Below are 22805 nucleotides of genomic sequence, written 5' to 3'. Positions count from 1 at the left end.
ATTCCTACTTAACCAGGAAGCTTTAAGCCAGTCACAGCCCAACCCTATCCATGCTTACTCTGAAGCAAATCCCAGTGATTTAAATGGGATTTACTCCCCAATAAGTGTGCATTGGATTACATTCTTTACTCTCTCTTAGTCTCAGATGCCCTCCTGTACCATGGGAGGATACTGGTCTACCTAACAAAATTATTATCAGGATGACTGAGATAATGTTACCTAAAACACCCTGAACACTATATACGTGGAAATAATTAGTAACGCCCACTACCACTGGCTTTTATGAAATTAACAATGGGCAGTTTGTTCTTAGCTTTCGGGCTTGGGTCTGTATAGCTCAAAGCCCATTATTTTCTTAGCATTCAGTAACTAAGCATTAGCTTCTTGAACCCCAACTAGATGTGTGCGAGGGCAATAGATTGCTGTCAGTCTTTCCTCCCAGTAAGGATTTCAGTTCCATATGCCCCCCGCTTACCCCAACAGAAATAGGCTTCTTTTCATTTAGATAGCATCACTGAACTGAGTCGTTAAAACATGTTTTCTGTTTGCAGCCAGAATGAATTCATGTCATGCTGAGAAAATAAATCAGACAGAAGAAAGAGTTCTAAGACACCCAGCAAAGCTGTTGTACAAAAAAATGAAATAAAAATAAACTCATGCCAAGAGTGTACTCCTAGCACTGCTTAATCTCGGACTCTGAATATTAAAAACCTGTCAAGCTATAGTTTCTTGTAGCTGGAAAACATAGTATTCTTTCTCCCATGGGCTTTAAGGGTGGAGCACAATCCTCTGCATTTTAACCATAAGTCATAGGTAAAGGTAAAGGTAAAGGTACCCCTGACCATTAGGTCCAGTTGCAGATGACTCTGGGGTTGCGGCGCTCATCTCGCTCTATAGGCCGAGGGAGCCGGTTTTTGTCTGCAGACAGCTTCCGGGTCATGTGGCCAGCTTAACTAAGCTGCTTCTGGCGAACCAGAGCAGTGCACGGAAACGCCGTTTACCTTCCCGCTGGAGCGGTACCGATTTATCTACTTGCACTTGATGTGCTTTCGAACTGCTAGGTGGGCAGGAGCTGGGACCAAACAACAGGAGTTCACCCTATTGCAGCGATTCAAACCACCAACCTTCTGATTGGCAAGCCCCATGCTCTGTGGTTTAGACCACAGCGCCACCCGCATCCCTACCAGAAGTCATACCTCTCTCCAACTACCCTTGGACTGAATGAGAGTAACAGAGATCTTCTGCAGCCTCCATGACAGCGGGTGATTCCATTTGCATGTGCATTGTTTTATTATTTGCCTCTGAGATCTTTAAACATTTGAACAGCAGGAGTAAGGGCTGATTCACACATGCAAGAACACCACCTATTTCTATGCACTTGATTGGCAACATATGATCTGACTACTGTAAATTGATAAGCATTGCATAACCGGCATTGTTAAAAGTTCAGGCTGTTGTGTTAAATCGGTGATGCTGGTCTATGTGAACCAGCCCTTAGGTTCAAACATCTATGTTCTAGATTATACCAGATGCATAAATTGACTTCAGCATGACCAAATCAGCTCCATTAAAGTGTGCTAGTTTAACTTAATTGATAGATTCTAACCAATCTAACAAACAAATGGCTTTGTGAAAGGTGAAAGCCAACACACAAACCAATAAAAATTGTTCCAGTTAAAAGTGCAATGTTACCTAATTTGCCGGTCTTTGTTCTGCACTATGCAAGCATTCTGAGGAATAAATAGATCAGTAGGTTGACACTATGTAGTGCTCTTGCAAAATCGATGGCAACAGATATCTCATCGGACAAACAATGAATTAATCTCCCATGGAACAATGCTGGCTGCTCCTTACAGTTCATTAGCATTTGGCTAAGTGGTTTTTCTGCAGTTCTCTAAAGAGGACTGAAGGAGGGAAATGGTTCTCTTCATCAGCAGGAATCAGGAAATGGAAGAAACTAACACTATTGCTAATCCAGCTCATTAAACTTAAGTACTGAAGGATTGAAGTAGAGGTCTCAATTACGGCATTAGCAAAGTGAGTAAAAAGCAATTTTCATCTCAAGACAAAATATGCTGTGGCACATTTTAAAACGACTTACTTTTAACAAGTGTTCTGCAACAGCATTAGCTTCAGAGCTGGGATGGAGAACCTGGGACCCTCCAGATGTTGAACCCCAGTTGCAGTAATCTCTGACCATTGCCCAGGATGGCTGGAGCTGCAACAACACTGGGAGAGTCGCAGATTGCTTTGCAGCACAAGAGGCATGAGCTGAATCGGAGGTGATTAGGCTGCACTGTTGCAGCACAGAAAATAATATCAACCATGTTAACAAGTTAAGAATATGTTTGCTTGTTTTAAATGAGACATCTGCTTCAGTTCACTGATATGTTATGATTATGGGAACTCATTCTGATATTTAAACTACAGGTAGAGGTCTTAGCATGAAATGGGTCATGTGGAAAAATCAAACCATCACCAGTCTCAGGCAGCCAACATGAGGCAAATCAGTCAACCCCACCACACATGGCTGTTGGGCTGCTGCAGGTTCTCATCTCTCTCTCTCTCTCTGTGTGTGTGTGTGTGTGAAGCTCAGATGGGGCAGGGGGAATCTTGTCAATCACTCCTTAACTGCCAATTTCACAAGACAGTAGTTTCACAACCATCAATATCAAGTTAGAAATCATATTTGAACAAAAGTTATTTCATAATAGTTTTCTTTATTGACAACAACAAAAATGCAACTGAAATATTTTTCAGTTTTCATATCGCCCTGAAACTGCAAGCCCAACAATTCGTCATGACAGAACAGGAGCAATTTCAATGCTGTTTATCCGGAGAACAGTTTGTGGCTGAATTAAAACTGAAAGAAAATGGAAAAACACAGATCAGAGAACAGCCTTGGAGTTCAGTTACCTAAGCATGTTAACAAAAAGAGTCAAATAATCCCAAACAAAGAGAAGCACTTTCAAATCTATTCAGGTTTCAGTTTCCACTCATTGCATACACCTTAAAGGTTTCTGCCAGAGGCACTGAGGAATAAGCTGTCATTTGTTCCTTACTAAGCATGCTGATTAAGACTAGTCTAAAGATGTTGTTTCAGCTTGTTAACATCTTTGGCTTCATAGGCAAGATTTGGAGAGTGAAAGCTAAACCAGGAATAACTGATCAGCAAAAAGAAAGGGATTCTAACTGATGGAACACCACCCTAGCTATTCTATGTACACATAGGACACTGCATTCTTTTATTCTAGACATAACACCAGCTTAGGTGCCATCACAGCATTCTGCAGCTTGATAGAGAAGGGCTTATGTATAGTTTTCATCTTACTCGTTTTTTTCTTGTAATTAGACTTTCGACGGACTATCATACGTATTTTTGGCCAAGACTCTGTCTTCTCAATGACGGTTGCCTCCACACGGACTAGATCCTTCCTTTATAGTAAAGAGGAAAACATTGTACATTTTATTCTAATCAAACGGAGGCTGGTAAAGTAGAAAGAGAAAAGAAAAGAAAAAAAGCAGACATGAAGGCTATGGGTCCATTTTGGGCTACATCTCTAGTTTTTTTCACATCACAGAATGGGTCCCAGGCATAATTATGTTTGGAGCTGTTTACGGTTGCTTTTGTCACATGCAAAAGAACCCAAAATGAGGGTGGGGAGAATACCATGTGTCACAGTGGCCCCAAATATTTAACAATTGCCTCCCCCACCATTACAAGACCATCTTGGCTGTGAGTCCTGGAAGACCTGCTCCTTGCCTTGCAGGCCTTTTCTACCCAGCCTGGGAGGGCGGAGCCCTGACTGACTCCAACTACAAAAGCTGAAGCAGCTGAACTCTTGGTTGGGGTATTGTTTAGGGGTTTTTATTGTGGGGTTCTGTTGTTATTATTGCCCTAATTGCAGCTGTCTGAAAACATTTTAATAAAGGTGGCAGCTGACCTCAAGAGAGAATTATTCTAAAGTATGCCTTACCCCAGCAGTGGCTTTCCCAGCAGGGTGAAGTCATCTGCACCAACCAGCAATACCTGGACAAGATTAAATAATTCACATCTGTCACCACACGACTGTCATAACACCATCAGAATGTTGTCAACGTACTTGGGGGGGAAAGGAGCTTTACATTTGTAATGAAGTTTTCCTAGTCAGCTTATAGCTGACTAAGGAAGGGTAACACAGAGGAGAAGCAGGCCCTAGCCTAACCAATAAATACTGTCTTTGGTGAGAACTGTGTTTTTGGCCCCAACCTAGGGTATACACTAAGATCCCTCTTCACTTCGAACAAAAGACAACATCATTAGCTTTTGTGAAAAGGTGAGACAGGAGGGAAAAGTAACAGAATAGCTGTTTTCGCACATGAAGTGATTTCTTTAGCTGCTGTAGGAAGAGCCACACATTGCAAAAGGAGAGGGCAAAGTTTTCCAGTGGTTGCTCCACCACTGAAAACTCACAGATCTGCAACAGCTATTGGGGTTCAGAGCTGGTAACCTCAAGAAAGCAGGTAGCAGCACCCCGATGCAGGGAACTTCAATATCGTGTGTTTAACTGCCTTTTAAAACCATTTGCCCACAACTCTAACAAGCCAGTGAAGCATTGTGATGCTGCACACAGCTGATAATTGGAAACTTCTTAAGTTCTAGTTCGGTGCTATATCCTGACAGGATTGTGGTCAGGAGTTACTGGAGGCTTAAACATGAAAGCCTGACTTTTTCACCCCGATCTAAATTTTAGCACTCCCAGCTGTCAGCTTTCTGCAAACACCTGATCCGTTTCACATATGGATGTGGTTGAAAGGAGCACAATCCCCAGGGAGGCCTCTCTGAAATGAAACCAGAGAACTGGGTTTGTGGGAAGTATTTTTCTCTTGCTAAATTATTCCATAACAGGGCACCTGACTAGAATATACATGCTGATGAACTAAACACAACTTCATTTCATGACAACTTGGGGTATTTTGATTAAACAGGCTGTGTTAGTGTTAAAAGTGGATTAGGTTAGATCCTGAAGGATACTCCACCCCCACCCCCCATAATTTCCATGTGAATGCCAGTCTTGCTTACAAATCAGAGCGGGTGCATTTGTCAACATGTAAGTGTGCCATATCTGGACAGCAACAAAGCAGGCCAGTGTTAGCAGTCTCAAAACATGCTCATGGGTAGCATGCTTATGAACAGTATCTAAGAGAATGACATTGGACTGGTTTGGTTTGAATTAGGCAAATGAACCCCTCTGGTCTGCATGAAAGTTCACAGTATATTTGGTTTTCCCCTCCTCCAAAAAAATAATGAAAGTAAAATCAAAGATCAGCTGATACCTGTGGCTAGAATTCTATTCTATACTAGGTCATTTCCTAGTAATAAGAATTCCAGCACCTCTTTTCAGTGAGCATAGGAGAGACTCATAAAGTTTACTACGTAGCATTAATGCTTGTAAAGTGTTAATATGGAAGGAGAAGAGCAAGATGATACTAATTCCCAAAATACAAATGGTGTGTGTGTGATTTTCTAGTACCATCGTAAATTTAATTCTGGGGATCGGAAACCCTGAATCTGAAATTTGGCTTTCCATATAATTTCCAAGATGCCAATGCCTGCGAAGCACTAATTAGTTAAAAACAACATCCCTCCCTCCATAGCAACAGGTTAAAGAAGCCTATGAAGGTCAACCAGCTTGTACAAGAATAGATGAAAGTAAGAATCAAAGCACTAACAAGACAAGGGTGTTCACCCAAAATATTAACCACTTTAATATTTCTAGACAATTCATCGTTGTGAAGACAGAGCATGGGCTGAGCATACAAACTAGTGTTGTGTGTGCATGGAGAAATGTTATTGTTAATCATTTGCTTACATGGGGACAGGTGCAGCCATTTCTGGGATCACAGCTGTCGTTTTTTTCAAGCTACTACAGTCAGGGGCATTACTGCCCTTGTCACCATATAAGCAGCTGGCTCCCACTAAATTTTCTCCATGCCCAAGTTTACAGGCAAAAGATGGAGAAAATTAGCATTGCTTGTCTGAATCAGCCCAAACATTCTTAGTGATATGATATTTAACATCCTATTTGACACCCATCTAATAACATAGGGAATCCAATCACTTCAAAAAATGAGGACACCAATGAAATATGTCTAATATAGGAGGATAAAGCAATTGCTAATATAAAGCTTACCTTTTCCATTCGGATTCTGTCTCCACATTCAGCTGGTATATCATTATTAAGTAAAATCAAGTCTTCGCTGGTTACTTTCCACTGTCTGCTGGCAAAGTGAACAACTGCAAACAGTCTTCCATATTGTCCCGTGGCAATTAGTTCATTTACTTTTTGAACAATCTCTGGATAAAAATGGTAAGTTGGTGAATAAATGAGGTGGGAATTTTGTGTGTGTATGTGTGTGTGATAAAGCAAATAGTTCTTTCACAACAACATAATAATCCACGTCACAGTCCTCATTGTTCAACTACAAAAACTAGTTCTAAGGCCTAAGTTGCAGTGAGTGGTTCTGAAGATTCACTGAAGTTAAACCTTTTGTATACTCAGTGGCTACTCTGGTCTGCAATGAGCAGTTCCAGGGCCGAACATTTATTTTGTTGTCCATTTCATCAATAATCATGCCTTATAATAGCCATTGCCACCCATGTTACGAACTTCATTGTCATATTCTCTATACTTCCATTCCTTCTGCCCCAATTGCTTACTACAACTCCCATCATCCCTAGCTAGCAGGACCAGTGGTCAGGGATGATGGACATTGGAGTGCAAACAGGTGGTGACCCAAGTTTGGGAAACCCTGCTGTAGACAAAACTGAGCTAGATGGACCAATGGTCTTACTTTGTGTAAGGCAGTCCCCATGCTCTTTTATCTCTTACTGCATGTCCTGAGCACAACCCAGCCCAAAGAGGACAAGTGGCTGGGAGTTTAATTCTTTCTTGACAAAACACACACTTGCAGTAGCTCCTAAGGTGCGCAAAGCATGCACACACGCTTCTGGCGACTAAGTAGCTGGCATCCCTCCCCAGACTTGTGCTCAGAGCAGGATTGTTGGAGCAACAGTGTGACCATGCCTTCACCCAAACTTAAGTACCCTCGCCTGATGGGATGCATGCAAGCAACCTGTGGCTTCTCCTACATGGAAGTTGTTGCTTTGCCTACCTCTTCAAGCCCCTCCTGGTGCTGGAGGACAATGGAGAGGAAGACAGAGGGGATTCTGCTCTTCCTCCAGCCCTGGCTCTTTCCCCACATCCTGCACCTCCTCCCTATCTCTGACTGCTTGGACTCTCCCCATTCTTCCAGCTCCTGCCTTGCAGGAGGCACCAACTCTCATAAATCACTGCCCTCTTCCACTGGATCTGACTCTGGCCCCACGGCCTCTGCCACACACTCCTCAGACCCTTGCCATTGCTTGGCTTCAATTTTTCTTAAAGCCAATGCTCTTTAGGCATGCAAACTGTAAAGATGCAAAACAGAAAAAAATGAAGACGAGAAATCAAAACAAAACAAATACAGCAAATAGGTACAGCCATACCCTTTGCCTTTGAACAGCTAGGTGTATTTACCTCTGTGGTGTTCTGTCTCTTCTAGAGGATCAGGGAGTTTGATTTCAGGATATGGGGGAGAAGTTAAGGATGTTTTTGGAAGGAGTCTGCGAAATAAGAAAATACTTTTATGAATGTAATAGCCAAGCACTTGAGCCTATAAGGGTATTTCAAATATCGTCCCTAAATAAGAAAGAAAATGGCTTTCTCTTGGAAACAATACCGTACAGAGAAAACAAAACAAACTTAGCCCAAGAGTCCTTGTCATCTTGTTTTCCAAAACTATTTCCTCATATTGTTTAACAGTGAGAACCACAACTAGAGATAGGTTCTGTCTTGTTACGGAATCTTTATATGAAATAAGACATCAGTTTTATGTCCGTCCAGCCAATTTCACGGCTGCTCCCAAAAGTCAGGAATCAGTAAGAGCAGTTCAGCCAAAAAGATTCAGAACAAGATGGGGAAGTTGGGTATAAGAAGCAATGATGAAGTGAGACCTGAGGCATGGAGATCCAAAGCTTGTGTTGGTGTGAAACCAGAGGCGTTTTCCTTTTCAAAAAAACTGGTGGTACAAACGGCCCTGATGGCAAAATGTTGGCTGTGCAGAACAAGTGAATGAGGATCATGAAACAGGAGAGTGCTAATGAACTCATGTCTTGCTTGTGGACTTCCCATAGGCTTTGCTTCAATTGACCCCTGTGAGAAAAGCATGCTGGGCTAGGTAGGCCTTTGGTCTTACCCAGCAGGGAGATCTTCTTACCTGAGGCATGTGTCCATGGAATTGGAATTTGGAAACATGCAGGTGTAAGCCAGTTATTTTGCAAATTATCAGAAATCAATGCTACAATTCCACTGGAAACTTGGAACCAGCAGAGGTTGGTCTATTAGGACAACTGGGGAGCTGCCTCACTTACTTGGTTCTACTCACAGCCAGCCCTCACCCTACCTGCTTTCTTACTTACAAAAAGTCCAGAGGGTAGCACTGCCTGTCAGCTTCCTTCTCCTTAGTCTCAGTTGTGCCTTTGAAAAACTCAGCAGAGAGGAGGATGGGGACAACACTAGAATTAGTTGGCTCTGCCTGTCATTGGCTCTGGCTCCACCTATGGTTGGTCTCTGTGTCCAGCCCCAATGGGGACCAGCTATCACTACTTGGAACAAGAACATGTGCTATAGAGCAGGTCTGGGGAAGCTTTGCCCCTTCCACTCAGGTGTTACTGAACTACAACCCCCATCATTCCTTGCTACTGGCCATGTTTGCAGGGGCTGATGGGACTTGTTGTTCAGCAACATCTGGAGGGCCAACAGTTCCCCATACCTGCTATAACCCCACCTCAATTTGGAAAGGCCTCACCTAGCCAATGGCAAATCTATTTATGATGAAAGAGAGGGATAAATAAAATTTCTGATTATGAAGGAAACAAGATAGTTGGGAGAAGTAGAACCAGAAGAATTAACGGGGTAGGACCATAGTACATGCCATTCAGATAGGATTATCTCAGGCTACACCCTGGTACCTCCCTTTTAAAAAGTATTTCTACAAGCAAGGAATTTGCCATTAGGGAGCATTAAAACATGCATTCCCTACTAAATGGTGATTTGTTATTATGCTGATTAGTCTAGGTTAAGACTGTGATTGATTGCATACAAAGCAGCTTCCTAGACACTGTAACCATACAGCGGTCATTATGGGTAATTTCATAATGTATTATGTAGTACATGCTGCCCAATTGCTCCTCATTCTGTTCTCTATTGGAGCAAGCAGGAGAAACAAAGCAGACGACCTTGGCACCACACCATGTCTGAACCAGGGACTGTGGCCTTATACTTTCTAATAAGCAACAATTGCCTGCCAATCTTAAGTCACTGCTTATGGTTGGCCTGCTGACTGTGGCTTTTTAGGGAGCAACAAAGCATGAGCCCTAGTTCAGATGTAATGGGGAAAACAAAGCTTCCAGGTTTGGTTTAACCTACTTGTGCCAGGAGTGGAGCCAAGTGGGAGAAATGAAGCAATGGCCACATGCATCTTATAACCATAAGTCAGAAAGTCAATGGTGATTTGTGAATGCATGGATTACAACATAATTTATGCACACCCTTGCACTCACCATGATTAAGGGAGTTCAGTAATGCTTTTTAGCACCAGCAAAAATAGATTCACTGGGTTTGGGTCACCCCTTTCAAAACTGGTTACTATTGGGATCCTGATGGGATTTTTGTTTAAGATGCAAAGTGTTTTTTTGTTTATAAGGAAAAGTGAACTAGATTAACTAAGCAAGGGAATTTAGAGTAGAGTAACGAAACAGGGAACATTGAACACAAAGAGCTGTTGTGTTGTTTTTTAATCTGTTAAGGCAAGAAGTGTTCAGTACCAGATACACCTGCCCTGTGATGCTAAAGATTTTTGTGTGAATAATAGAATATTAACTGGTTACCTGGCTAGGAGCTAGGAGCAAGTAAAAAGGGAGGCCAGCATTATCTTGAACAGCCACTGACTGTAAACCCATCTATGGAGCTGGCTGAGGAAGGCTCTGCAGGCAGCCATGTACTGGTTTTTGGAAGACAGGATTAAGCCATCTCTTGACTTACCTAAGACATTATACAGTTCATGCAGTGAAATCTAGAGGTTAGACACCTGTCACATATTTGCATATACCTCCTCCTTTCTCTATACGGCTCCCCCCTTAACACTGTAAGCTGTACTCCTGTGAAGAGTCGTCACACACATTCAGAAAGAATGCTGCGTCCCTATGTCAGTACAATAAATTTCCCCAAGGGTGCTCACTCTTAATAAGGAAATTTCATAGCATCTTCCATATTCTTTTGATCATGATGTGTTTTAATGGTGTTTAATATTGTATTTTAAATTATTGTAACCCACACCCTGGAACCTCATGTTGAAGGGCAGGTGTCAAATAAATAACAACTGCTCAAACTACCTGGGCAACTGGCTGTCAGTTTCCAAGCTGAACTGGCTTTCCCAGAGACTAGCTGCACTTTAGCTTACCTAAAAATTCTAGTATAGTGACAGCTTTTGACAGCACACATTTTCTGGAGATGCAATGCCTGGCAAGAGACCCTAGGCTGCTGGCATAAAACTGACGAATGACAACTCAAATATGCATTCTCTTCGCTATCCATCAGTATTCTGTCAGACGGCGTGAATTCCTTCAGGTTCACACAAACTCTGGAAATCTGCAACTCCATATAAATAAGTACTACCTTCAAAACTTTGGAACTGTATTGTTTGGTTCGGTAGATCAAAAGTTTCAGAACTCATGAGGAGCAAGAACCGAAGAACACATATTGCTAAAGATGAGAGAGAACAATGCAAGTTAAGAAATCTGGTCTAAAGATTTCACCTGCTAATAATAAGCCTAAGCAGGAAACAGAATATTTTTCCCTACGCATGCACCGCTTATGGGTCTTCAGCTGCTTCTGCTAAGGTACCTCCAATGGGCAAAAATGAAAACGAGCAATACAATAAAAAGAGGGGGTTAATTAATATTAGGAATGCTAAAGAATTAGTATTTGAAAGAAATTAGAGTAGCATAATTTAATTGCCATGCCCTTAAAAGACTACTGGAGTACTCAGATTACTTTTTTGCTGCAAAAATAAAATTCTTTTATGAATACCGAAGGGGGGGGCACCTCACAAACATTAATTATATATCTATCACCAAATGAAAACCACACATAAAAACTGACAGTCCTTTAAGAACTCATTTATTTTTAAATGCGGGTAAATTGTATTCAGATGTCTGTGACCTTGTCCTTGAGAAATGGCAGAGGTCACAAAACCTAGCAGAAAATTCTGTAAATTATTCCATCCGTTATTAGCACAGCCTATGGCTTTATTTATATGCCACAAAAGTAATAGTGTAGTGTCCTGTGGGGGAGTTGTCCAGCATGTAATAACCCATCTGAATATGATATTTTTAAGTTCTGACTCACTTGCTAAATATTATTCTATCCTTGTCATGGTGTCACATGGCAATTGCTGCCTACCATCAAGAACAGTCCATTATGGAGATGTAGTTTTTGTTACTGCATTTTACTAACTTGGGTGCAGTTTTTCAACTGCCACTAGATAACACTCCCCCCCCAAAAAAAACACCCCACACCCTTTCACTGCAAGGATTCAGGAAACTGTGTAAGGGGTTGAGGCACCCTAACACATAATTTTGCTAAAACTTTTATGCAAAGACTAGATTGGTGAAGTGTTACGGTAGGTTCCATACAGCATCGGCCAACAGTAGTGATTGCTGTACCCCTCCAGTTTGGTGCACATTAAGGATTCTGCACAGGAATTCAGTTTTTCCCATCACGACTCAAATAAGTGACCTCAAAAATACATTCTGCAACTTTCTCCAAGGGGTAAAATGTCTTATTGGTGAGGCAGAGTTGGATTTAGGGCAGTGAACCAGTTCCCCTGCACAGGATGTGGGGCCCAAAAGGGAGTCTCCCTGCCTCCTTCCCAAAGCCTAGCTAGCACTTTCCCAGCTTTGGAAATGAGATGGGAGAGCTCTAGGAGCCTGCCAGAGCTTTGTGCATCCTTCCCAAAGCCTGATGCCTCCCTTACCTGGCTTTCAGAAGGCACCACGAGGGAAGGGTGTGTGTCAAATTTTTGACCCCCCCCCCAAGGCACCAGATTACCAAGGTCTGTCCCTGGGCAAAGTGTAATTTGTTCTTTAATAAGAGTGCCCGTGCAAACAGAACAGAAGCTGTGATGGTAGGGATGAATGCAAGTGACAGTCCACTTAGCACTCTACTTAACCTCCATTCAAAAGCTGGTGGCTGCATCTAGGTTTTGGTAACATCAGATGCATTTGCAGAGAGTATTTGACCCTCACAGCCCACGTTCAGGGAGACAATTCTATCTGTGGATGTCCTAACAATTCCACATGATTGACAGGCTATGTGCAAGTCTAATATGGGGTGGGTGCAGCTAGGCCCCTACAGTAGGCTGCAGGGAGACTAAGGAAACATCCGCTTTTAAAAAGGTGTTCAATCTAATGCTGAACTGGAAGCATAACACTGGCTCTCCAAGATGTAATGGGTGAAGTTTCATTATGTTATGAGACTCCTTTAAAATCTAATAAAGAAGAAACATGGAAAAAAATATTATGAGACTCACAGCAGCCCATATACCTTGCAGATTAAGGCCTGATGAGATGCTGGACATCCCATGTTTTCTACCAACTGAAGATTGGGTGGCATACATTGAAGAGAAAGCCTTTAATTTAAGAGTTAGCAACATAAAACATTTTAAAGCAATTTGACCTATTAGTACAGCAACAACTAAAAGTTCAACATGTCAAGCCATTCATAGTTCTACTATGAATACATAACAGGGCTAAGAAAGTGAGTTACCGCAACTCAAGTTAATTTTATCATGTGCGATTCAAGTCTTACATGCTTGCTGCTTGAAACATGTCCCTATGGATGTAGATTTCCCACGGCAAACCATTTATGAGAAGCAGATCATTACTTTATCCTCTTCCAACCATTTGAGGAGTGTTTCACATAAATGGTTTAGCTCATATCGATTTGATTCTGCCCCAAGTGGCAACATTGGTATGGACTCCGTTATGAATTCCTCCATAAGCATATGCCTGGACAGGAAAAGCTGTTCAGATCTAACATTACGGCTGTATTCTATTAAAGAGAAGACTCGGACCACCAAAAGTTATTTGTAATAAATCATTTATGCATGCAGTGTTAGAAATGAGCCACAGTGTTTTATAAATCTTGATCTGTTTATGAGATCATGGAACTTTATTGGGGCGATATCAACAGAAAGAGATGTTTGCCACTAGAAAACAAGTAGATATGGAACAGACTGGCTTTAGTTTTTTACAAGGCAAATTGCAAAAAGAAGCTGCAGGTTGTATTATCATAGATGACTATGAATGGCCTAGTCTTGAATAAATGAGTTCACTAGATAACAATCTTTTCTCAAAGCAGCAACAGAACTAGAAGAACTGAAATGAGGTATCTGCACAAAGCAACATGGCAACAGCAGACATATCCTTCAAGCTGTTCTTCAAACTTCTACAGACCTAAAAAAATGTGAGCTGCAAAAACCTTAAAGCAAAATGAAGCTTAAACAGTACAACTGGACCATAAGGAGGTCAACTGCAAAAAAGTGAAATTGCTAACTGTCATATATAAGTCATATATACTTTGTGTGTTCTTTCGAGTTCACTCATGTTTATGAAGGCCACATTAGACTGTGTTCAGAAACACCCAAGTCTTCATATATAAATTGGATGATACTCCTTTTGAGTGAGTTCCCTTCTACAAGTTGGGCAAAAGTTTGAATGCCCAAGAGCATTGCTGAGGCACAGACTACAGAAGATGTGGCCACATTTTGTTGACACTATAAGCCGTCCGCTTTGCACAATCTCTGCATAGCTCTCTATGCAAATTGGACAACACACAGTGCCTGAGGATCTTGAACTTGCAAATTCATTCCTTCCCACTTCTCTGGGCAGCTCTCTAGTGGCAAGAGCATCACTCTCTGTGTGCCTGCTATCATCATCATCATCACTACTTAATATAAGACTGTCAGACAATGGTTGACGTCTCAACTCTCTATTGGGCTGCTGTCCACTCTCTCCAACAACCACAACAGAATCGTTATGTGTAAGATCAACAACTATAGGTTCTGAAGTTTCGCAAGTGAGGTCAACTACTGGTACTTCCTCATCAACGCTTCTATCATCAAGTCTGAGTGGCTCTACTTGTGCAGCTGCAGCAGCTATTTTCCTTTGATTACGAGTTTGCATAGAGTGAGTCTTGCCTCCACAGTACTTTCTCTGAATGTCCTGCTGCTCAGTTCCTTTGCTATCACTTAAAGGAGTAGTTTGTTCCATAAAACTCGGGCCTGCATTAGGAGGGGAGCCAGCAAGGGCGGTTTGTAAAGGTAAGGCCAGGGAGGAAGTAGAAGGCAAAGAGGAGGAGGAGGAGGAGGAAGAGGAGGGGGTACAGGGTTCAGAAGCAGTTCCCCCCATCATCTTGTCCAGAGCATTACGAGGTCTTGCTGAGGTGTTGCGACTGCCCCTCTTGCTTTTCCTGTCCTTGGTTGCATTACATTCTGTACTAGTTGAACTCATGATGCAGAGGGATGGGAGAGGCACAGGCTGCAGAGTACTTGCTTTCCCCCTTATCTCCGCGTGCTGTTCACCACTTAGTTGCCAACCAATTTTGTAATGTGATGATGATCATGAATGTTCTCCCTAAAGCAACTTTATGCAACTGGTGACGCTTTGGAGCACTGTAACTTTTTTTGGAGTTGTCTCTTTTATACCAGGTACTCCGAAGCTGCGAGCAAGTTCAAAATCTCAAGGAGTTGGGGTGTATTTCGTATTACTCTTTAGAACTGCATTAAAGTAGGAAGAAACATGATTAGGCTAAGAAGCAAGCACACCAATATTAATTTTCTATCTTTCAGCCAAGAGGTTAGCTAAAACAATTAGGCTTATTACAAGGTGGAGTATCTTTCCCTACCTTGACAGTCCTCTTTATACAAGAGTCTGATAAGGAGAAGGGAAGAATTCATGGAAAACTGCTGAATGCGTCTTGTTCAAGAAGAACCAGGGCACAGAGCCAAGCTGAGGATGATGGGAAATATTAAATGAAATTCCTTTGCGTTGCCTCTACTAGAGCGCACCTCTTAGGGCTGCTCTCGCAGGAGGTATTTTTCAGGTATGACACATTCAGTGTGTACACCCAAGCCTTGAAAATGCACATACAAATTTTGCAAACTATGAAAGGTGGTGAATCCAGTTTTTTTTTTATTGTCCTCATGACAATATACTCGGTCCAGTATACCTGAAGGAGCGTCTCCACCCCCATCGCTCTACCAGGACACTGAGGTCCAGCACCGAGAGCCTTCTGGCGGTTCCCTCACTGCGAGAAGCCAAGTTACAGGGAACCAGGCAGAGGGCCTTCTCGGTAGTGGCGCCCTCCCTGTGGAACGCCCTCCCACCAGATGTCAAAGAGAACAACTACCAGACTTTTAGAAGACATCTGAAGGCAGCCCTGTTTAGGGGAGCTTTTAATGTTTGATGTATCACAGTATTTTAATATTCTTTTGGAAGCCGCCCAGAGTGGCTGGGGAAACCCAACCAGATGGGCAGGGTATAAATAATAAATTATTATTATTATTATGACAGGCCAAGGAACAGCATGGCCTACGCCACCCAAGAAGAGGCATACCGGCATGGAGTTTCCGCATGCGTCACAGTTTTCCTTTAACACTTATCTTGTTTTGTGTAGCTCTCTCCCCCAAAAGGAGGTTTGGGGAAACTTGTTCCCAAAGTTCCAGTGTGGCACTAACATGCATGCACATGTGGGTCCTAAAACTGCACCCTTATGATGCAGTATTTTTCTAGTAGGTCCTAGGTCTAACATGGTAACTCTGTTTTTAAAGCAGAAGGATAGATTGGGGGGGGGGGGTGAGTCTCTGCTGAAATCTCCAACTATGAATTCTTCAGAGAAGCCAGCTCCATCAGGCCTTCTCTTTCCCCTCAACATTCCCCCATCTTGCAGCAACATTCCATCATGCCACAGAAGAGGGAGAGAAGAGAAAGAGAGCCACTCTATGCATTCAGCTGAGAGAACAATGCTTGCCTTGCCTTGCCTTCTCCTTGAACTATTTCCATTCCAGCTGATCATTACAATAACTCTGTAACTAAGATCTAATGCCAATGTTTGCTTTCCCTCCCTCTTCCCCTCAATATCCCCTTTCCTTTCGTGTTATAAGAGCTGTCTCACAGAGGAACTGTCTCCCTAGGGAGGTTGTAGACTCTCCTTCCTTGGAGGCTTTTAAGCAGAGGTTGGATGGCCATCGGAAAAATATGATCTAGTTGAGATTCCTGCATTGCAGGAGGTTGGACTAGAGGACCTTTAGGGTTCCTTCCCACTCTACAATTCTATGATCTTTTACACTGTAAGCCTGAGAGCAGGGATTGCCTTATTAATATCTGTAAGCAGCTTGAGGAGCCTTTTCAGATGAAGAGCAGAGTAAAAATGCTATAAAAATAATTCTAACAGAGGAAGATCAGGATCCTAGAGGTGAAAGATGACGCATGTTCTGCCACAAACAGACCTTACCTTTGCTGTGATGAGGTGTTTTGTGAACTTTGATTCCGAGCTGCAGACCATAGCAGAGAGGCTGAAAGAGAAAGACGGAATTAGAAACAAAGGAATCGCACTAGATTCACACCTGAACCTGCTTTTAATAAGCAATGAAGCTGTGCCATTTCTATAATTAGTGGGAATGGCTGTTGTGTCAAAAGAAAGATGGGATGCGAATATTCCCTTTCTTTAAGATCTTTAATGGGTTTTTTTTTCTTAACAGCAAAAATATTAATAGGCACCAAGATTCAGCTTCAAAAGGTCCCTGTAGTCCTTCAATACTAAAGACCTGGTGAAACAGAAGTGGGCTCAAGGAAATCTTGCAGAGATTTATTTGTTTGATTACACTTATATCTCACCTTTCTTCCATCATGGAAGCCAAGGTGGTGTACATGTTGTTCCCAGCTGGTCTCCCATTCAAGCCCTGACCAGACATAGGCCTGATCAGGTTTAGCAAAGTAGCAGCCTCATGTGCCTTCGTGAGGCAATATCCTGAGACTTGGCCTGAAGGCATATGAGGCCACCATCTCATGAGTTTGGCTCCAGCACTCCAATGCTAGCTTTTCTAGATTAAGTTAGCTGGAAAATATCAAATTAAAAATAGTTTAAATATAACTCCTTCTACTGCAGACAGCAAGCCTCAGAAATAATGAGAGCAGAGTAAAAATGATGACCATTAACCTGACCAAATTAATGGCAAGATTAGTCAAAATCCATTCTTGGAAGCAGCTATTCCTAACAGCTTATTAGTTTAATCACATTTTGAAGTCATAGCACTCGACTTACTTTCCTTGCAAGGAAAAAACAACCTGCGCTAAGTAATTATTTACAGGGGTTGAACATGAAAATGTGGACTATTTAATGAGGGAAGTTACTTTCAGCAGTTCCTTTAAGCAGCTGCTTGAGTGAAACCTTGGAGACCCCTTTTCCTTCTGGTTCTAGTCTTGGGGGCTCAACCCAATGAAGACTTGGCATGCCTAATATCACTGAAGTCAAAAGGAGTTGGGCACTTCTAACTCTGCACAGGATTAGGCTTTAAGAGTCCATGAAGTATCCATAGCCTAATCAGCACATTTTACATTTGATTACAAGTAGAAAAACTCAAATTTGCAGTTATTACCAGAGTCCCTTCCTTCTTAATGATCTAAAATCCTGTCACCTGGGGATAAGGCTCCAGAAAGTTTCAATCTGCTTGGCAGCCAACCAGTGGTTTGGATTGTGAAACACACAAATGGTTGCACTCATATTATAATGGCTCCTCGTTCCTACTGCAGCCCCTTTTACTCTCTGACAAGCTGCTCCTGAGGGTTGATTGCACTGCACGCTGCCCTAGAGGGTCCAATGTGGAGGTGGGGATGCAACTGGAAGAAATCAGCTTTTACAGGTTTCCAGATCCCACCACTGCTCCTAATTAATCAATGAGGTTCAGTGCTTTCACTGCATTTGAGTGGATCCCTTTTGAACCTGCTACTCTGTGAAGGAATTTTTTTTCCAAAGGGGACAAGCAGCTGTGTGTATCTGAATGCATATGTGCACAAAGCAGCCCCTCTGTTTAAACCCTTGACGTTAATGGTTCATTGCAGCATTTTGAAGACGTTACTCTCCACTTTCCTGTGTTAGCAGCAGCTTTTAAAAGATACATCATTCCTGCAGTGCAATATACAGAAGGATTTCCCTATTTGCCAGAATTAAATCTCTGGTTACCAGTGGTGACCTTGTTTATAGAATTCTGGCTGCTTATCTGATGGCATACTTACCAAACTTTTATACACGCAATAAATTTCATAGCCAGTGGGTTCTTGGCTTTTTGTAGTAGCACAAAAATATAATTTTGTCACTACACTTTGAGCACACAGGAAAATCCAAGAAGCTCTTGCTGATCTTACGCTTGGAACCACGTTAAGAATTAGGTGAACAGATACAGACTTAAAAGCACAATCCTAATCTTTCTTACTCTATAACTTACTCTGATTCCAGTAGACCTTCCAGGCTATACGTTTCCTTGGTTATTCAGACTCTGGTGCATGAGAATTGTAGTTAGTTTAGAGGCATAGAGAGGGTTCACAAATTATTATGTGGAAAATGCTGGGCTGGTTCAAATTTTAATTTTACCATCCTCCTATAACTGTCTGAGTTCATAAGCATGCATGTTTTAAGTGCAATATGTGTGTGATGCCCCCTGCTACATCTGCTTAGATTTAAGCCTTGTTCAACAGCATGCTGTAATATTTTGTTCCTTTATAGAGCTTGGGCCAACACCAGGATTTGAGGGGTCATCTGGGTCCACTTGACTGTCTGCTTTGCAAACTAAACAGGGGGCTCGGGGGGAGGGGGGTTGTGTGCAGTGTCACAATGAGCAGCAGTAGGGATAGGTAGTGGTACCCAGCCTATTGCGCCAGGCTACAAAAAGGGGAGGGGGGTGGAACAAAGAAGAGAGGCTGGAATCAGCAATGGTGGGCTCTCAAGTAGACATGGGCCTCCTCATTCTTTCTCCCACATGCCTGCCATGCTAGGTCTCCTCCTGTATGAGGTATTAAGTAACATTATGGAGATGCATGTGATAGTGCAAACCGGCAGGCATGAATTGGATTTGGAGTGGGATTCCACCATCAGATGTAGGAGAACAGGGAAGCTGAACAGATGATGTCATTGAAATTCTACTCAATATTGATCCAGAGTAGATTCCAATGTATAGTTGCAGGATTCCCAAAAAATAGACCAGAGGCACTTCATCCAGCAGAGCTTTACTGCTACTGAAGGCAAATGAGCAGAATGGTCACAAATCCAATACATTCAGGATTGGCACTGTCTGTAAGAAATCCAGTTGCAGCAGACTTAACTTAAACTGACAATATTTTATCAAAAGACTAAACCTTAACACTATATACAGAACACCACATCAGTTGTAAAAAGAGACAGAATGAGAGAGAATGAAACCCAGGCTACTTCTGGCCTCACTATTATGACCTTGACAGAGATAACAGAACCAGTTTAAACCAGTGGTATTTTCTAGAACAGTGACTTTCACCTAATCATTATGACCTGAGAAATAAGCTGGGCACAATGGTTTAACTTGAGGACTGTTTTATGCTGCTTTTATTATCTTGTGACCTTTTAGTTTATTAGGTTTCATTTGGATTGACATTTTTATTATTTCATTCTTGCAATCTATCCTGGCAATATGATTGAATGGCAGTATAAAAATTCTTGTAATTAATTATTGCATTACTTATGGGGTGACTGAGCAAAGGACAACAATATGGGACATCTATAACTGGCATACCAGATCAAGCTGGTAAAAGGCACTCCTAGCCACAAAGTCACTTGGGCATCACGCTCCCAAATGCCCAATGATGGTTCTCAAAATAACACCCTACAGAACTCCGTAGCACAAGTAATAGTGAGCTAATAAGCCTCCCACCATGCTACTCTCTGGACTCCACCATGCTGGTAGGAATGAAACCACTGTAATACAGTGTCTCTAATGACCACCCTGAGTAATTGGTCCATAGTCAACAGCAACAAAAGCCACTTGAAGGGCAAGCTTGAGTAACAGGGTTGTATTCCACCTGCTCTCTTAATAAAGGTGACCAAGTGCACAAACCAGGCCTCAACCCTGACTGAACTGGATCCAGATAATCAATGTACTCTAGAAACACCTGCAGCTGTCTGCTAGAACCTTCTTTATATTGTTTATATTATATAAATATATTGTATAAATTATACAATATTTATATTGTATAAAGCCTAGAATCATTTGTTTCTATCAGTCAGCATGCTTAACACTTCAATTCACTAGGTGTTCCCTCAAACACTAATGAACTTTTTTTTTGAAGTAACACAAAAGATCTTCAATTATAACATCACTATTAATATTTTTATTCTTCTCCTGTAGTTTGTGTTAGTAGGGTACTTCTGTTTGCAAAGGTTGATTCCTCAGGTTTTTAAGAAAAATATTAAGTATCTTAAAAATAAAAACACACTTTTCCCTATGATTTTTAGCTTAACCACTCAAGGCCTCTTATTCCTCAATATGCAATAACAATTATACACAATACATTTTCAATTAAGCTGAGAGTGGAAAGTTTTAAAACATCCAGGTTAGAGTGAAACAGAAAAACAAAACCAGTAACTGTTTTAATTACTACTGTAACAGGATGAATAAATGACCTTACCTAGCTCCTTAATAGCCAGATACTGTACCCTATTGTACAGTATCTGCCTTACAGAACAGGAATTACACCGTCGTTGTGAGCAATGATGAAGTCATAATAATAATAATACAACCCTCAAGCCCAACTAAGAGAGATAATGGAACGCACACGTTGGAAAACGCCTACAGACACCCAATAAGGTCAGAAAGATGCGAGGACTGAGAACGGAACTGTTTTAGTAAGGAACGGTGAAGGTTAGGGCTGGTTCTCTCTTAAAAATTATCAACGGAAGCAACTGGATGAGCTCATGGGGAAAACTTAACAACAGAAAGGGACTCAGGCAATTTAGGGAAGGCGGTAAATGGCACTTTAGAAGCAAGGCAGGGAAAGAACTAGGAAGAGGTTGCAAACAGGAAGAAGAGCCTCCTCCTCTTCTTACAACGGAGACTGCAGTCCCGGAACAGGAGCTGGAAAGAACCTGCATGGAAGGCGACCTCACCTGCCCGCGTTCCCGCCCGGCTGACAAGGCGCCGGTACGCAAGTGCACACGCGGCGGCCATTCCCTCCGCTCCTTCCCTTTTTCTTTGCCGCCCCAGCGGAACCGGAAATACTGTTCCGTGTGGGGGACGGGGGACCGGAGCAGCGACGCAGCGGGGCCGTCGGGAAACAGAAGCCCAGGAGTCCAGGGAGCGCCCGTTGCCTATTCCCGCGCGGAATCCTTCGCCGTGAAGCCTTCCCACCCCTCACTCCCACGGAGGTTTCCGCGATGGCGACGGCGGTGGTTCAGGATTTTGTCTCTCGGCAGCTGGAGATGCTAAAGGAGGAAAGGGAGGCCGAGATTTCGGAAGCCAGGTATCGCCGGCGGCTAGGGGACAGTTGCTTTCGTAGGGTTCCTAAGGTCCCCTCACAAACGAAGCAGTGTGACTTATATTCCCGAAGGGGAAATAAAGCTATTTAAAGCGAAGTACGGAATTTGAAATTTATATTAAAAAGGTTTCCCAGTTACCTCTGGTTTGGCATACTATATATTGGTTTACAAAAAATCCTGAGGAGACTTGCTGAGGAGCAAGCCCCGCTGAATACTGTGGAACTTTATTCTGAGGAAATATGTTTATAGGGAATTGCGCTGCCCGTGGGGCCTTTATGCACACAGTCCGTCCAAAGTTTTTTCCGCCATGCAGTCAGCTTCCCTTTGGCACTTCTGAATTAATCTCTCCCGACACACAAGATGCAGTTTTGTTTGCCTATCTCTGCACACATTCAATGATCCTAACTAAGCACGACTGCAAAGGTTGCAGCCCTGCACTTATGCATTTCAAAGAAGCTCTCGCACACTGACCAATTTAGGATTTGCTTCTGAATAAACATGGGTAGGATTGCTTGGTGATGGGTGTCCAGGACTTTAGAGAAGGGGTGGGGGGAATAAAGCATAGAGCCAAATACAAGTAGCATTTCTTCATGAGGTAGAAAGTAATGGCTATTCTGTTTGGCTAGCAGCGACCTGTAGTTTGAAAAGTTAAATGCATTGAAGATCTCAGGAGCTCGAAGAGCATAATACAGTGGTAGCTCAGGTTACATACGCTTCAGGTTACAGACTCTGCTAACCCAGATATATTACTTTGGGTTAAGAACTTTGCTTCAGGATGAGAATAGAAATCATGCAGCAGCGGCACAGTGGCAGCAGGAGGCCCCATTAGCTAAAGTGGTGCTTCAGGTTAAGAACAGTTTCAGGTTAAGAACGGACCTCTGGAACGAATTAAATTCTTAACCCAAGGTACCACTGTATAGGAGTACAAAAGAACCCACATGGGCTACTTAATTGATCCTGGAGCTTGCATCCCCCAAAATATAGTGCCTGTCAAGAGAACCGGGGTAGCGTACATGGCTAAGAGATTGAGCTATTAATCAGCAAGTCCACTGTTCTAGTCATGTCTCTGCCATGAATTAACTATAGAATCATAGAATTGCAGAA

General features: G+C 42.4%; 2 protein-coding genes across 5 annotated transcripts in view; one reads left to right on the top strand and one right to left on the bottom strand.

Annotated features, from left to right (window-relative positions):
• Positions 1-2700: 2700 nt before the first annotated feature.
• Positions 2701-21445, bottom strand: MRPL21 (mitochondrial ribosomal protein L21). 4 transcript variants are annotated; one of them, XM_083417977.1, is made up of 7 exons: positions 21333-21445; positions 16656-16716; positions 7560-7645; positions 6174-6337; positions 3978-4030; positions 3332-3435; positions 2701-2863 (listed from the first exon to the last, which is right to left on the bottom strand). In XM_083417977.1, exons 1-7 carry the CDS (start codon positions 21391-21393, stop codon positions 2799-2801), a joined length of 594 nt encoding a protein of 197 aa, XP_083274103.1. In that variant the 5' UTR covers positions 21394-21445; the 3' UTR covers positions 2701-2798. The 4 variants fall into 4 exon arrangements, with proteins under 4 accessions (XP_083274103.1, XP_083274104.1, XP_083274101.1 ...); XM_083417978.1 differs by having other exon boundaries at positions 21273-21406; XM_083417975.1 differs by lacking the exons at positions 2701-2863; positions 3332-3435; positions 3978-4030; ... (1 more) ...; positions 7560-7645; positions 21333-21445 and adding exons at positions 13225-14919; positions 18646-19347.
• Positions 21446-21550: 105 nt separating this feature from the next.
• IGHMBP2 (immunoglobulin mu DNA binding protein 2) overlaps positions 21551-22805 on the top strand; it is a 66787-nt gene continuing 65532 nt past the window's right edge. The window contains exon 1 of the mRNA XM_083417591.1: positions 21551-21685. Within this exon, the coding sequence (XP_083273717.1) occupies positions 21600-21685 (86 nt within the window). The 5' untranslated portion in view covers positions 21551-21599. The remainder of the gene's footprint in view (positions 21686-22805) is intronic.

Source organism: Podarcis tiliguerta, assembly GCF_965153285.1.
Source record: "Podarcis tiliguerta genome assembly, chromosome: 1".
NCBI classification, from domain to species: domain Eukaryota; kingdom Metazoa; phylum Chordata; class Lepidosauria; order Squamata; family Lacertidae; genus Podarcis; species Podarcis tiliguerta.
This window is presented reverse-complemented; position numbering and strand designations above follow the sequence as displayed.